The sequence below is a fragment of the Dermochelys coriacea genome, chromosome 4 (genome assembly GCF_009764565.3).
Source record: "Dermochelys coriacea isolate rDerCor1 chromosome 4, rDerCor1.pri.v4, whole genome shotgun sequence".
NCBI classification, from domain to species: domain Eukaryota; kingdom Metazoa; phylum Chordata; order Testudines; family Dermochelyidae; genus Dermochelys; species Dermochelys coriacea.
In genome coordinates, this window is record NC_050071.1 from 21,207,873 (window position 1) to 21,225,297 (window position 17,425).

Consider the following 17,425-nt stretch of genomic DNA (forward strand, 5'->3'; position numbering starts at 1 on the left):
ATGGCAACTGAAATGCTTTTTTGGTGATGCCTACGTCAGTGGGCACGTGGGTGATAATGAACTGAGACAGGGGATAGATAAGTTAACACAGGGGAAATGTTGGACCAGACTTTGAAAAGATGTCAGGACCGAATGGGTCCCATTTCAGCACTTAAATAAGTGACCAGATTTTCAAAAGAGTTTAACTTCCTACCCCCCATTGTTAAGGCCTGGTGAATGCCCCTCACTCCATCTCATCTGCACTCTCTCTATAAGGCCCTATCCATCACTTAAGCCCATAATGCAGCTGCTAACCTCCCTTTGCAACTGATTATGGGGGAGACCAAATACAAAAACACGCATCAAGACTGGAACAGAAGACATAGACATCCATATAAATGGACCTTCCTAAGGCCTAAGCCAAAGATGACGCTTGAAATCATCTGTTCCAGAGTGGAGGGATTCTCTGCAGAGAAGGCTGCCATTCTGTCTGGTATGGAAGCAGACATCTTATGCCTGTGAGAGAGAGAGAGAGAGAGAATAGCAACAAACATCCCTGGCATGCATATAGGTACGAATGCTGAATGTAACGTTTATGGCAGCACAATACTTGCATGTGATAAAAGGCTGACGAAAAACAGTGTTATGAAAGACCATGGTATCATGGCTGAACTTGACCAAAGCAGTAGTTACACGTGAACAGTTTGCATGGCCAGCTGACTTCCGCCTGACAGAAGAAACGTGCCTTTTCATAGGCGACTTCAAGAGTCACCAGACCATCTGGGGACACTCCAGCAATGACAACCAGGGGGAAAAAGTTAGGAAGTGGGAAGCAACAAACAACCTGACTTTGCTGCATGACTTCCCAGGACTAATGCTCCTTCCAAAGTGCATGGTGGAACAAGGGGATATTTCTAGCTCTTGCCATTTCTGAAAATGCAGGTAACTTCGGAAGGGAGGTCATGGCAGCAATCCCAAGATTGTGGCGTAGGCCAGTGCAAGTCACAACAGAGGCTGCAATACAACCCAGGAAAACAAAGTACCTGCTAAGATTCAACCTCACAAAGACTGACTGGGAAGACTTTACCTCTGAATTGGATGAATCCATCTGTATAACACGAGAACTCTGGAGAATTTGTCTCGCTGGTGTGGAAGATTGCCCGAAGAACATCCCAAGAGGATGTTGGATATTATATGCGTGGTCTTTCAGAACAAACCCACCAACGATATAAAAGTTATTCAGAATTGTTGACTCGATGAAGAAACCATTGGGCTTGGGGAAATGCTTGTGAGAGAGATGAGAAAGGACGGGTGCAACTGCTGGAGATAGATGGTTGAAACAACAAACCTGTGGCACAATAGCAAAAAAGCATGAGCCACCCTTCGCAAGCTGAACCCGGATGGACAACAACCAAAGTGCGCTGCCACAGTCTGTCCCAACCAAGGTGCACACTAACTCATCCTAAATGGGAACCCAGCCCACAAAGCACAGCGTGAAACAAAACAATTCAAGTGGGAGGCTCACTCACTCCTCAGAGACAGCAAAGTCCACAATGAAGCAGCTCAATACTGCAGAGCTCACGATAGCTATGAAAATGCTGAAATGTGGAAAGGCAGCTGGATGTGATGGTGTATCTAATGAACTATTACTACACCTAGGGCACAAGAGCACAGAAGTATCTACCTGATTTCTTTAACTCTCTTGAATGGAGACAGTGCAGATACCCAGGCTGTGGAGAGAGGTCAAAGTGGTTGCAGTACTCAAACCATGTAAAGACCTTAACGATGCAAAGATTACTGTATCCTTATTGTATTACCAGTATCCTTATTCTGATCAACCTCCAAGTTACATAAGCTGATGAATATAAGTAGAATAGTTTAGTTGATGACCAAGCTGATTTCCGCCCAGGATGTTTATGCTGTGGCCAAGTTGTAAACCTAACTCAATAAATTGAAAATGACTTGGAAACCTGAAAAATTACAGGGGTAGTGTTTTATAGGTCTGTCAGCTGCTTATGACACTGTGAACCATTGTTCACTTCTTCTGAAACTGGTAAGAATTTAGAGCAATAATAAGATAGTCCAGGTCATCTCCTCTCTGCTCAAGAATTGATGTTTCTTTGTTGAGATGGATGATTAGAAAAGTAAATGGCGAACTCAACAGAATGGGTTGCCCCAAAGTTCAGTTCTAACACCCTTGCTGTTTAATGTCTACACAAGTTACCAACCAGAATTCCCAAATGTGTAAAGATTTATTTATGCAGATGATCTTTGCATCGCCACCCAGTCAGAAAGATTTGAGGATATCAAGCACATTTTAACCGACTCCCTGTTCATAGGTCAAGAATACTATTGAAACACCATCAGGGCAAGAGAAAACTCCAGATATCGGGGGATGATACAATCCTTGAGCATTATAAATATCCATTGTACCTTGGGAGTCACATTAGACTGAATGTTGACATACAAAGAGCACATTAAGAAGTTGAAAAAGGAAAGTGAACTCCAGGGACTGTGTACTTCAAAAAAAAAAAAAATTGCGAATACAAAATAGGGAGTTGGTCCCAAAACATTCGGAGCTACCATTTACTCATTTGAGCAGTTCTGTGCACCATTATGGTCACATGTGAGCCATGCACACAAAATTGATACTGACCTCGGTCAATCCTGTGGGACCATCACAGGGACTTTGAAACTGACTTCTACACTGCCTTGCGGTGATTGCACCACCATCAGTGAGCTTGATGCTTTCAGTAGGAAGGCCAGAGAGACAAAACCAGATGCATGATCCAAGACACTCATTGTATGGACACATTCCACCACCCAAGAGGCTGATGCCCAGAAAGAGCTGTGTCTCTGAAATTCCTCACCACAAAATACCACAGGGGAAGGCTACAGAATAACAAAATGGTGAGAGAGGCTAATGATCCTGGAGAACCTGTCTCCTTCAGAACAACTGTCCTCACACACTGACCTAGAAGGAGAACGTTGGTATTCTCTAAACTGAGTGAGAGCTGGGGTGGCAAAGACTGGTAACAATATGACTAAGTGGAAGCTGAGGAAGGACCCCAAATGTGAATGTGGAGAGCTTAGGCAAACACGTGAACCCTGCCTAAGGCAGTGCCCTCTGTCAACAGCTTGCACCCCTGAGGTACTGTTTGAGATAAGTGACAACACCAGGTCTTGGTTGTGTTTTTGGAGCTAGAAGATGATGATGAGCTGCTTATGTAGTGTATAGAGCACTGAGTGGTCACTCCACAAATGGTGATTTTCACCCTTGAAGACTAATTTGAGATTTTGCAGGACAAATACTGTACATGACAGTAAATTTACTGAATAAGGTTAAGACCAGCAGACTTAGACTGTTAACTCTTTGAAGTAGGAGCCATCTATTTTTATGCATGTCTGATACAGTGGGGCCTTGATCAGAGGCCATAGGTGCTACTGTAAGACAAATACAGGTTTCAGAGTAGCAGCCGTGTTAGTCTGTATTCGCAAAAAGAAAAGAAGTACTTGTGGCACCGTAGAGACTAACAAATTTATTTGAGCATAAGCTTTTGTGAGCTACAGCTCACTTCATCGGTTGCATTTGGTGGAAAATACAGAGGGGAGATTTATATACACACACAGAGAACATAAAACAATGGGTTTTATCATACACACTGTAAGGAGAGTGATCACTTAAGATGAGCCATCACCAGCAGTGGGGGGGGAAAGGAGGAAAACCTTTCATGGTGACAAGCAAGGTAGGCTATTTCCAGCAGTTAACAAGAACATCTGAGGAACAGTGGGGGGTGGGGTGGGGTGAGGGGAGAAATAACATGGGGAAATAGTTTTATTTTGTGTAATGACTCATCCGTTCCCAGTCTCTATTCAAGCCTAAGTTAATTGTATCCAGTTTGCAAATTAATTCCAATTCAGCAGTCTCTCGTTGAAGTCTGTTTTTGAAGTTTTTTTTGTTGAAGAATAGCCACTCTTAGGTCTGTAATCGAGTGACCAGAGAGATTGAAGTGTTCTCCGACTGGTTTTTGAATGTTATAATTCTTGACATCTGATTTGTGTCCATTTATTCTTTTTCATAGAGACTGTCCAGTTTGACCAATGTACATGGCAAAGGGGCATTGCTGGCACATGATGGCATCTATCACATTGGTAGATGCCCAGGTGAACGAGCCTCTGATAGTGTGGCTGATGTGATTAGGCCCTATGATGGTGTCCCCTGAATAGATATGTGGACAGAGTTGGCAACGGGCTTTGTTGCAAGGATAGGTTCCTGGGTGAGTGGTTCTGTTGTGTGGTGTGTGGTTGCTGGTGAGTATTTGCTTCAGATTGGGGGGCTGTCTGTAAGCAAGGACTGGCCTGTCTCCCAAGATCTGTGAGAGTGATGGGTCGTCCTTCAGGATAGGTTGTAGATCCTTGATGATGCGTTGGAGAGGTTTTAGTTGGGGGCTGAAGGTGGTTGCTACTTCAGGACAGGCCCAACAAAGAAAATAACAGAACGCCACTAGCTTCTTGTTAACTGCTGGAAATAGCCTACCTTGCTTGTCACCATGAAAGGTTTTCCTCCTTTCCCCCCCCCCACCCGCCCACTGCTGGTGATGGCTCATCTTAAGTGATCACTCTCCTTACAGTGTGTATGATAAAACCCATTGTTTCATGTTCTCTGTGTGTGTGTATATAAATCTCCCCTCTGTATTTTCCACCAAATGCATCCGATGAAGTGAGCTGTAGCTCACGAAAGCTTATGCTCAAATAAATTTGTTAGTCTCTAAGGTGCCACAAGTACTCCTTTTCTTTTTGTAAGACAAATAGTAATTAACTCCTTTCAACTTGAACCAGCTCTTTGGATTAGAACCAATACACCTACCTTTTTTCTTTTTTTTTCAGCTATTAAACTGTTTTCTTCTCTTAATCCTGTAACTGGATTTTTACAAAGACTGTTTTTACTGGAATCACATAATTCTTTTTGGGATAGTGAAACGGTGTGATTCAGTGACTACTCGGTAGCACGTCTTGGGATTGGAACTGGGAATCTTCGAGAAGTTGGCAAACTTGACAGAGTCCTTTTCTTCTAATCTGATTATCTAAAAAAAGGTTCTGATTGTTTCTCAAAGAGTTGGGAAGCAGAATCTGTAGCCCCAAGACTGGTGTAATGAAAGAGTTGTCTGTAGGCTGACTTTTTAGTAAAGGCTATAACAAATGTCTTAGGGTATGTCATCACTACAGCAAAAGTGTGTTTTTTATCTCAAAATGACTTTGCCACTGTAAAATCATAGTGGAGACCTAGGTCCACTACACTGAAGGCATGGATTTTTTATTTTTTTTTACTTGTCTCCACTGGGATGTAAATTACGCACCTTTCTGCAAAAAGACAAAAAGACAAAAGCTTAGGACATATCTACCTTAGAGAAAGAAGTGTGTATGTTAGCTTGGTCTAGGGTAAAGCACAAATGGCTGTAGCCTGGAACAAACGTTTGGGGAGTGTTCAGTTTACTCTTTGCAAATGTGTTAATAACCTGGAGGCTGAAAAACTCTAGGGAAGGAGGAGCCTGGACTAAACTTTAGCTCAATCAGTTTAGCAAATGCTCAGCTAGAACTGTTTTCTCTTGACTAGAATTCTGAAGGTATAGATTGTGCTAGCAAACCTGAGCTAGCATCTAAAGTCTAGTCTAGACAAAGCCTAGCTGGCCACCCATAATCACCTGTCATCACTACTGATTAATTTGCTCCTTGGACTTTTCCTCATTGTTGAAAATTCATTTAGATCCACTTGTTTCCACCTTCCTAGGGTAAATAACACTTCTTGCCCATTATTGTTCCAAATACCACACCAGCATGCCCCCTCGGAGTGCAGATGAAACAGGATTTGGTTAACTAGTGACTCCCAGGGTTTCGTTGCTTGATGATTTTCCCCTCCATTCCTCTCTGCTTTGGAGGCAGTGAGATAGATCTGCTGCACTTCCTTACCCCAATAACCTGCTGAATGCACACCTTTAGGTATTTCATACTTCGGTACTGCTTACCTGGACATTGATATACTGGATATGTGGATAATACCAAAGAAAGGTGACCTGTGAAGCATCTGCAGTGATCCCTTCTGAGAGTTGCCACGTAGGATTTTACATCAAAATGACCATGTTCCAGCCAATGTTCATGTAAAAAACTTCTGTTGAAGCCACAAGGGTAGAAAAGGGATGTTGGGTAACAGATCAGTGTTTAGTGTCCTGACGTTATCGGGGAATTTCCCCAGGGGCTCTGTCAAAGGTCAAGAAAACAACAATAAAAGATGCACACCGGATAACCAATTTTCCTTCCCCCTGCTTCCTTATTTCAGGCTTTCATGTCGCTGTCTGTTGTTTCCTTTCTTTATTTTCTCACATTTCCCGTGTGCATGTTACCCAAGAGCATATATAAGAATCTCTTTCTCCCACTCTTTGGGAGGTCACCATTCTGTTTTTTGATTATGTCCTCTTGAGATAGAGACCCAGCTATTGGACTCTGCCCCATTTCCTGACTCGCTTAGCAAGTGAACAATAGTGTGAACTGTTACCAAATGTCACGCAGAAACAATTGCTGGAAGAATTCGGGGAAGTCAAGTCCACCCACATCCCAAAGAGCAGCCCACAGACAAGCTTTAGGAGGTCTCTGAGTTTGCCGTGTTACTGTAGGGCGTACTGAAAACATCTTTAAAGGGAAATATTGCTGGGTCTTTGCATGAATAACCTTCTTGTGAAAGTAGGGATTTGTATAGTATTCTGGTCAAAGTGTAGTGAGGAGAGGGAGGAGGATGGAGAATAAATGTGCCCTTAGCAGGAGGTGGAGGAGTCGTAATGATGCCTGGCGCAAGATCCTGGCTTTTGGTGCCAAAGGCTACAGGACATTGTGTTTTATTTCAGTATTGTTCTTGACCACCCTCAAAGCAAAACAGTGTGCAGTTCTTGTAGTCCGGGAGAAGCCTGCTACTTCTTGCCAAGCTCTCTCGGGGCTGGTCTGCATAGTTTTTTGCACCAATTGAATGCTAAGAAAACCATTTTACTCAAATTGGTACAACCCTTTTGTTGTTTGGACCCAGTTATACCTTATCAAGGTGCTTATAACAGGCTATACCCTTATATGCACATTTGCAGTATAAATGCATCCACAGCAGGGCTGTACCATTTAATAACTCCATCGGCAGCATTCTGCACTCAGCCACTTTCGGACAGTGCATGGAAGGTGTGGCTATCTCCTCCACAAATGGAAAATCAAAGAATCAACAAATTGTGACCCACCACGGACAACTATCCCACCCACACAACAAATTACGACCCACCCAGCTACCCCAGAAGCATTAGAGTGGCTTTTGAATCTCAAGATTCAATTATAATCCCAGCTAATTGCTTTTCAAATGCAATATGAAAGAAGAGGATGACTCCATTGGGTTGTTTACCAATTTAGTAAGCTGGAGCAAAAACTGTGTGTAGAAATACCCTAATATTTTATTCTAATCCAGGGGTCGGCAACCTTTGGCATGCGGCCCGTCAGGGTAATCCGCTGGTGGGCCGCAGGACATTTTGTTTACGCCAACCGTCTGCAGGCACGGCCCCCCCACAGCTCCCAATGGCTGCGGTTCGCCATTCCTGGCCAATGGGAGCTGCGGGGGGCTGTGCCTGCAGAGGGTCAATGTAAACAAAATGTCTCGCAGCCCACCAGCGGATTACCCTGACGGGCTGCAGACCCTTGTTCGAATCTTTTCTAGATGGGCCTTCTCTTAACTTAATCCTTATGTAGAAACCATGGCACCCCTACTGGGAGTCTCCAATATTGCATGAGTTCACTTTAAACATATTAGCATCTTTTAAATGAAGAAAATCTCACTTGCATTTGTAGGAATAAACACTTCAACTGAGTCACTTCTTTCACCCTGCCTGGCCCTCTGTGTAAATTAGAGCAATGTCAGGGCTTCAACTCTACTCCCCAGGACCCCCTATCAATTCTTAAAAAGCCAGAAATAGCTGTAGCACGGGGCTGTTGATTCACAACACCCTCCTGCCCTCAGCTCTCCTACTTCTTCCTCCAGCCCGCCCTCAGCATACCCCCTACGTTAGGGGTTGAAGCAGGACTCTCATACAGCTCTGACACCAGTTCTCCATTGACCGTGGAGGCCCTTGTGCCAAGGATATTCTCAGGGAGTAATTTCTAGCTCTTTCGGAGCTCCTTTACACTGCCAGAGTGGTGTAATGAGATCTTAGTGTAACTAAGAATCAGATCCTTTGCCTTTCGCTGCTTTCTGTCTGTTACTTAGGTTAGCTGTTACTGGGATGTATCTGACTCTAGAATTTCATTGTATCCTTTTTCTTCACAGCCCTCAGCACACACAGCACGAGTGTTAATGGAAAAGAGATGGAAGTTATTGTAGGTTTAGACCAAGGCTTTCTAAAATAGGACCTCCAGTTTAGGCTCTTCTGAAGTGCTGAGCACCCAGCAGTTGCCAGTGAGCTCTGTCCAACAGGTGCCTAAATATAGACTTCTTAGGCTCCTCTTTTTGAAAATCTTGGCCATAGTCTCTGTCCTTTTGGTTTGACTCCCAGTCCTGAGGAGAGCATCAACTCAGGGCAGCAGGTCAGTGTAGAGAAAGCAGGAAATGCTGTGCTGAGTGACTTCCCCTCTCCTGCCCCAGTTCCCTAGTCACTTTACTGGATGGCTGAAAGGAGCAGTAAGTTATTTTGTGCACGTCTTAAACATAAGGCTGCGAGAGCTGAGCTGAGGGGCCGATGTGTCCTATGGAGACCTAATGTTGACTTCTGCTTTAGTGGAACATCAGCTGTAATGTGGACTGAAATGTGCACATCAAAGAGAAGGACTCCATGCCTCAGCAGCTCCCAAAGGCTCAGCTGACTCCTAGTCCTCGATGCTCTGGGCATCTGGATGCTCTGCCCATGAGTGGGTCTGCCTTCATAATGCACAGCATGTGCTATCTGAGGAGCTCTCCACTGCCAGTGGGTCAAACAGACCTACGATGCCACTTGCTCTCTGACTCTTTACACTCGTGTGTACCATTACCGGGGAGCCTTGAGACATGGGGCGGACTGGAAGCATTTCACTCCAGCCTCCTGAACAGCGTGTCCATGTTATTCATAATACACAGGAGTCCCCTTTTTAGACCTGACTGAGCATTTGTGCCTCTATAGCTTCCAGCCCACTGTGTGAATGGTCAGTGCCTGACAGTTTTTTAATAAAACACAGCAATGTGAATAATGATATTTTCTCTCTCCTCTCTCCCCTCCCCTTCTCTCAATACACCAGGCAGGAATTTGTTGAGGCCTACTTGAATTACATCTTCAATCTCTCCATCCATGAGTGGTATATCGCTTTCTCCACCGGCTTCCTGAAGGTGTGCGGTGGGAAGGTCCTAGAACTCTTCCAGCCCTCAGAACTGAGGGCCATGATAGTAGGAAACAGCAACTACAACTGGGAGGAACTGGAAGAGGTAAGCTGACATGGACATGTTTTCTGTTTGTCTTCTTGGGCACAGAAACCAGGAAGGATGGTCCAGTGGTTAGGGCGCTAGTCTGGGACTCAGGAGATTGGTTCCTCAATCTGACACAGACTTCATGTGCAACCTTGGGCTTGTCATATAGTCTCTCCCTGTCTTAGTTTCTCATCTATAAAATGAGGGTAATAGCACTGCCCTGCCTCGCAATCGGTGTTGAGAGGAGAAACCCACTGCAGATTGTGAGGTGCTCAGCTATGATGTCAATAGGGGCCACATTAGTACCTAGAAGGTAGCTATCATGTGGGTAGTATTAAGTATATCCATGATCTGGACACTGGGTGCCCACTGCAAAGGGTTTGGATGGGATAGAGCCCTCAGCCTCTTATGGGAACTTCCTCTTGTATCCTCACTAGAGCACCTTCTCCTGATTCTCTTCAAAGTCCATTATTGTCCGTCAGCTTTCCTGCCACCAACAGAGAAAGGAAGGAAGAGAAGGATTTGCACTATCTTTGTTTAGGGGTGAAGTCTGGATTCAATGGAGGATATGAACACAGAATAGTTGGTCCCTCTCTCAGGGGGAAATTCACCGTGGGGCAGAGAGGGCAGCGGAAGGCCAAGCGGAACTCATGTAGTACACAGGGCTTGTGCTGCCCCTCTGCATGAGGGTGAATTGTACCCTCTAAATACAAGTATATAATCTAGTTTCTTTTCCTGTTCCACACCTTATAAGTAGTACTGGGCTAGTACTGTAGACCAGTGGTTTTCAAACTGCAGGTCGCGACACATTCTGTGACCCAGTACTGGAAGGCACTGGATTGTGGCAGCTCTGGTCACACCGCCGAGCAGGCCGTTAAGAGTCCTATCAGCAGTGCTTCCCAGCTAAGGCAGGCTAATCCCTACCTGTTCTGACACTGCGCTGCACCCCGGAAGTGGCCAGCAGCAGGTCCGGCCCCTAGGCAGAGGGGGCCACAGGGCTCCGCACACTGCCTGCGCACTGAGCACTGGCTCTGCACTCCCATTGGCTGGGAACCGGCCAATGGGAGCTGGAGGGGGTGTGTGCCTGCGGGCGAGAGCCACGCTTTGCTGCTTGCATGCCTCCGCCTAGGAGCTGGACATGCTGCTGGGTGCTTCCGGTGCGCAGCACGGTCCACGGTGCCAGGACAGGCAGGAAGCCTTCCTTAGCACCCGTGCTGTGCTGCTGACTGGGAGTAGCCTGAGGTAAGCCCATGCCCCAACCCGTGCTCCAATCCCCTGCCCTGAGCCCCCCTAAACCCAGAGCCCCTTCTGGTACCCCAAACGCCTCATCCCCAGCCCTACCCCAGGGCCTGCACCCTAAATCCAAAGCCCTGACCCCTTCCTGCACCCCAACCCCTGCCCCAGCCCAGAGTTCCCTCCCACACCCTGCAGCCCTCACCTCCGCACCCCAACCCTCTGCCCCAGCCTTGAGTCCCTCCCACACCCCAAACCTCTCATCCCCAGCTTGGTTGGGTTGTGGGCATCAACAATTTTCTTCAACTGGGTCTGCAGAAAAAAAAGTTTGAAAACCACTGCTGTCGACAATAAATGATCACGCATGGTATTATTCGTATATCAGCAGTTATTCTTAGATTTTTAAACTGTGCTTTTTATTATTTGAATTCCTCCTGCTTAGGATTCTCAGGAAGTGGAGGTTCATTGAGGACCATCACTTTCTCTCATACGAAAAAAGTTTGTGCTTTTTTAACAGTGTGCCATCTACAAGGGGGACTACTCCGCTACACACCCGACAATGAGAATGTTCTGGGAAACCTTTCATGAATTTCCCTTGGAAAAGAAGAAGAAATTTCTTCGTAAGTATCTTGCAGTGGTATTAGCGACGTCTTGAGATTGTAGAACCCGATTCGAACCTCAGCTGTCTGGGTGAAATCTAGAGTAGCTGCACGGACTCTTGCTGCACAATCAAAATGGAAAGGTTGGTGTCTAAATAAGAACTACTAGCCAGAATAGTTTTTTGCCTTTCTCCTCCTGTTCCTTTTCACTCCCATGTTAAGTTTGGCACTAAAAATCTGTAGTCTAGTGGTTCTCAAACTTATTTGGTTGTGCCCCCACTTCCTTGTGTCTTAAGTTGCTTACGCTCCCGCTTCCCCAGTACATATTTCACCACCCAGCTCTGAAGGCAGCACCATGCCTGCAGCAGCACAGAAGTAAGGGTGGCAATTTGAAAAGTGGTATTTGTCAATATCACTTTTCACAGCCTATTTTGCATGCCATTGCCACCCTTACTTCTTGGCTGCTGCCAGCTGGAGCCACGGCGCCGCCTCCTGGTGAGGGATTGGGCAGGGGAGGGGAAAGGAGAGCCCAAGCCTGGGCTCCCAGTGAGGGATTGGGGTGGGTGGGGGAAAAGGAGAGCCCGAGCCCAGTCAGCGGGGCTCTAATTGTGCTGCTCCCCCTTATCCCATCCACCCACCTCCTAGTGTTCACGGCCCTTCTGCACAAGCCCCAGCTGTCCAGGGCTGACAGCTGGAGCTCTTAAAAAGGGGGGAAAAAAAAAAAAAAGGCACACAGCTCACACCTCCCTTGACACATTCCCAAGGAAGGCATGGAAAATACAAAAAGGAGTAATTTCTCTCTAGTGGGAAGTATAATGCAGCTATGTTCCCACTGTATACCACGTAAGTACCCTGCTTTGGCAGGGGAAGCCAAAGCTGCAAATAGCTTTCCATAGCTTTCAGTCGTGGTTAGTGTAGACTTTCAAGTGAACTCAGCGACCTTAACCATGATCAAGGAACTTTGGATATTGGCCCATTCCTGAAAATCCTTCAGCTAAACGTTCCATTCTCTAGTCCCTAAAGTCGAAATGTAACTCAGTTGTAATCTGCCTCCAGAAGACACATCATCTCTCTTTCTGCCAGCTGCCTTAACGTCAAAGGTTATGACCTTTTGAGTGACTCTCCGCATAGTAAACATGGCTATGCTGCCTATGTTAGAGCCAATCTTGCTGGCACGGAACCGCTCCGAGTTAATTCAGACCTCTGTGATGCTGTGAGAGTTGGTCATTTCAGAGTGGCAAATGTGTACAAGTCACCCGGCCTACTCCAAACATTCTTCTTAGGGTCCCACACCCTACTATCTATGTTGGAAACTTTACTAGCCACTGTATCCCCTAGGGACACGGATGGTCTGAACAAAATGGAGTTGACATTTTTGACTGAGTCTCACTCCATGACCTTCACCTCATTCATGATCCAGAACAGCAGGATACTTTTCATTCTGCCAGATGGAAACAAGACTACTTTTCTGGCCTCACCTAGGTCATCAGTACAGGTAGTCATTCATTTCAGGCTGTAAGCAGTGTACCAAAAAACTTTCCACACAGTTAACATAGTTTGATCCTCATCAAAGTTGGAGTAATTGTACCTATTGGGAGTACCAATAAAAGCCCTCACTGGAATTATTAGAAGGCAAACTGGCCCAGCTTTACCCAGTTCACTGACTGCTACATCACTTGTATCCCACACATCTCCATTGAGGACACTTACATGTGGTTCATAAAAGCCATATATGAAGCTGCCATGGAGTCAATTCCAAAAGGTTGCTATGAGACCTACATTCCCTGCCGACCTGAGGAGTGTGTGGAACTCCTTCTCAAGCAGTATGTAGAGTGTGGTGCCCAGGCATCGCCACACATCTCTTGGACAACTTGAGCTTCTGGAAGAGCAAGATGGGAGCAGGCTACTGAGGAACCAAACATATTGATATCCTGGGCCTTCAGCAGAGCATTGTTACTCGGTCTCTACGAAGAGTATTGCCACCCTCCTGATAAATGTTACAAACGTGGATAAGGACAAAAGGTTTGAAGGAGAGGTGAAGAAGAAATAGCGACAGTACAAACAGTGCATACCAAAAAACAAAGAAGACCTCTAGCCTTTCACCACAGATTACATTTAAATTGAAAACAGATAACCACGTCTGTGGGCTTGGTAACCTCTCCCACAAATTCCTGAAGAACCTGATAAAAATTAGCAGAAAATGGCTAGCCATCTTTCTGTCTAGAGCCATCAAGGAGAATAAAATACCGAAGATTTGGGGCAGAGCAAAAGGAATAGCCCTGTCAAAACCTGACCACCAATTGCAATATGTTACCAGCCCATCACTTTGCTAAGCTGTGTGTACAAATTACTTGAAAGGCTTATTCTTCAAAGAATTGCCTCCTCCACTGATAGTATCCAAAATGTAGATTTAAGCAGGTTTCAGATCAAACTGCATAATTGTCATCAAATGCTGGCAAAATTGGGCATATAGGTCTACTCTACTGACTGTCATTGGTCCTACCAAAGTGGGTTGTCACAGCTGTGGAACTGTTGCAGAGAGGCTACCTGTTCCAAGGTCTGTCTACTTGGACAAAAGAACAGCCACTTGGAGGTCCCAAAGTAATGGTCTACTTCAGGGCTCAGTTCTAGTTCCAACAATTTTCAACCTTTTCCCAACTGACCCTTCCCAATGCCGCTGCCAAGCATTTTATCGATGCAGATGAGAGCTGTTCGGCAGTACGGGATTTTTCCCGTGATTTTTCAGTCACTTAGGAGAAGTTCTGAATGCTGACATGAAAGAGATGGCCTGGTATTGTAAAAGATGAAGACTTAAACCTCGTACCAAAAAGACAGTTTCCAGCTGCTTCCACATAGGCCACACCAAGGTCAATAAACTGCTCAGCATCTTCCTTAATGGGCATAGGCTGGACCAGGACCCAAAGTCTATGTATCTGTATCACACCTTCCCAAGACCTTGCTGAGCCAATGGTTGAGCAGTGAGCAACCCCCCCCCCCCCCCCGGCACACTGGAAAGTTGGCACCTATAGCTCCAGCCCTGGAGTCGGTGCCTAGACAAGGAGCCGCATAGTAACCTCTGAAGAGCTGCCCATGTGGCTCCAGAGCCACAGATTGGCCACCGCTGCTCTAGTGTCTGGGCCACAGAGATTTGAGTCTGCAACCATCTTAATGAAAAGATCTGAGTCTTTTTTAGCTCAGGTAGTAGAGGCTCTTGGTTTTAGATTCAGAAGTCCCAGCTTCAGTCCCTGCTGCTGCTGACCCCTCAGGGGCAATGGAGAGCGCAGAAAAGAGACAAACTTTAGTTTCCTTCAAGTATAATAATAATAATTAATAATAATTAATGACAACAATAGCTGGTACCATTCTAATCAGTGGAGGGTGAAATTCTCAAAGGCGCTTTTAGGGATTAGCTGCCATTTTCACTCAAGGTCACCAAAACTTCACCTCCCTGCTCCTTTCTTCTTGTCACACATTCTTCTTTCCAAACTTTTCCTTGGTCCCTCCACCAGCACTCAGATGGCCCTCTGTCCCACAGAAACCTGGTGAGGTTAACAGGCCTGCTTTCCAGTGGCATTAATTACTCCAGAGCCCTGGGGCGGGATGCTAGAAACCTGGGCCATAGAACTGAATCCTGTAGAACATGGAGCTTTCCCCACTTCCCATGTTTTTGATTTCTAAGCTGTTGGGGGCATGGCAGGGAGGAGGCAGGTAGAAGGATATTTTTGCTTTTTATACAGGTGTCATTGTTAAGGGGAAACATTGCTGCATGTCTTCCTTGGTGGACCAATGTGTAGATGATTTTGTAAATCAGCATGGCAGAGCGATTGGTGAATGTTTGATAAATGTAGCTCTGGAAGCTTCCCCTCTTCTGGGCTATAGATGGCCCTGATGTTCTCATGTGGAGGCTGCCTGTTGTTTCTTTCACTATCTCTCCCCCCCCCCCCCGCCTTTGCATGGATTCTTCTGGCTGAGTAACCTGCCTTCCCAGCACACAGCCCCTCCACACACGTCACAGCTCCTCTTCTACCCATTGCACCACTGGTGTACATTAGTAAGCCTCTCACTCCGGCCTGATCTCATCTGCTGGCTACTGTCCTAGCCAAACCTCTCCCCCCTGGGTACTAGTAGGGGCTGTTCTTCTTCTTGTTCTTCTTGTTCTGTATCTATATCAGTTTAGAAACCATTGATGCAAAGCCCATTGTGGAAGCAATTATCCTGATGCAAGCCCTTTCATAGTAGTATAACTAGGTCCGTGCTGGGGGGGTGCACTGATTTAACTCTTTTTTTAAACCAGTATAGTTAAACTGGTACAAAAAGAGTGCGTAGCCAAGCTCCTCTGAGTTTCCAAGCCTGATGCTTGGCTCAGTGGCCACCCCTCCTTTTAACTAAACATCCAGGACTTGCTTGTGAACTCCCTTCCTGAGTCACTTACCCTTACTGTTCTTAGCCAGCATCCAAATCAGCAGCCCTCGCTCTCCTGCTCCCTTCCTGCAAGCTGTCTGAGTGCCCTGGGCTGTGTATAGAGGATAGATGTTCCTTCCCTGCAGGCGGGGGGGGGGAGCTGTGGAATGTTGCATGCTGAGTCGCTGGCTCCGTGAAAGAAAATGAAACACCAGGATTGTGAGCCCTCAAAGCACTGTGAAAACCCTTCCCCATGGGAGATCAGGGTGGGTTTTAGATTGCAAGTTGGTTGGGGCTCCTGTGTGTCAGTTCAGCACCCTGGGTGCCGCTGTAACAGGAGAGAATCATGGTTTGTGTTGGATTTACCATGTGAAACCAGCTCAGCCACTTTTCTTTCTCTTACGGTGGTGAAAAACGGAGTTTGCTTTTAGCAAAGGGTGCAATGGGAGGGCCAGAAGGGAGCTGAAATAGAAACAACAAACAGTGAATATTCAGCACCCTCTCCCTCCCCTCAGTTTCTTTGCAGGGACCTCTCTGGTGGTCTGAGCTTTCCTTTCTTATTGATCCTTGGCTTCCTGGGTAGGCCTCTTGTAGGGCCTGTACAAATATGGTAGCAGAGTGGGATTTTCCAAAGCACTCAACGCTGGCCGAACTTTGCTTCTATTGAAGCCTATGGTAACGCTCCCGCTGACTTCAGTGGGGCCAGGTTTGGCCCACTCCTGCATGCTTGTGAAAAGCCCACCCTATAGTGAGTGGTGCTCCATGTCCTACCAGCTGCTGCTGGACTTCTCAACTAATCCTTTAACTAGTTGTTGGAACTCCGCAAGCTGAGGCTCTCAGACGATTTGGTTTGTCCATAGGCAGAGGGGTTTGTTACAGAGGGGAAACCTCTTCCTCTCCTCTTTTTTGGTCGTTTGTTCTGCTGTCGAAGTGAAGATGCAGAAATCTGCAAAGTAAAACTGCTGAATTCAGCAGACCTTGGGCCCTTGTCCCCATAGAGCACTGTCAGCTCAGGCTTTACATGCCACGTGGGCACCACCCCAGGCTCTGCATTCTTGCCAGTGCTTGCTGCCTCCTTTGCCAGCACACTTCCTTCCTCCTCCCTCCCTTGCCCTCTGATTCTCCGCAAAGCTGTACCGCAACTCTTCCGGGTGAGTTGATGCCAGCGAGAAATCCAGAAGGAACCAGTGCTCTCATCTGCTCGGAAGGCTGCACATATCTGTGTCCAGAGCTGTGCTGAGGTTCACATGGGGGCAGTCCAGCTGTCAGCATTTTTGCAAGGCTAACATTCAAATGAGCAAGTGTTTCTTTGCCTGCGATGCTTGCTTACTGGATGATCGGGGTGCTGCATATGAAAGATCTGGGTTTGATCTAGAGTCTGGGAGTCTGTTGTTTAAGGTCAGTACAACAGCTCTTTATAACTGCCCTTGTTTATTTTCACATGACAGAGGCCAGGTTGCATATTTGTGGCGTTTTTTCCATGTTCCAATCCAGTCTCTTTGTGGTAGCCTGCTTGGCAAGCAGCTGGCCCGGAGCACGGGGAGGAGGCAAGCCTGGAAATAGTTGTCAATTTATTTTAGCTGATTCCTTTTAACAAATCCAACATCACAGGGCCAGATTCCCTGCTGATGTCACTCCAGTGACTGCAGGGCCAGCTGGGCAAGAGGCTGGGGACACCATCAACGGAGAACAGGGTCCGCAGGATAAGAATATCTCCCTGTATTTGAAAAGGTTTCAGGGTAAATCCTCCTCTTGCAATAAC

At 46.4% G+C, this 17,425-nt stretch overlaps 1 protein-coding gene across 5 annotated transcripts in view; it reads left to right on the forward strand.

The window, feature by feature from the left end:
- The window catches only part of HERC3 (HECT and RLD domain containing E3 ubiquitin protein ligase 3), a 122,638-nt gene that overhangs the window by 89,729 nt on the left and 15,484 nt on the right, over positions 1-17,425 (forward strand). For 4 of the 5 annotated variants that reach the window (XM_038399716.2, XM_038399714.2, XM_043513873.1 and 1 more), the window contains 2 exons: positions 9,265-9,448; positions 11,181-11,283. In XM_038399716.2, the coding sequence (XP_038255644.1) occupies positions 9,265-9,448; positions 11,181-11,283 (287 nt within the window). Of the gene's footprint in view, positions 1-9,264; positions 9,449-9,867; positions 10,411-11,180; positions 11,284-17,425 lie in introns of those variants that run through there. The other variant, XM_043513874.1, reaches the window with a different exon arrangement.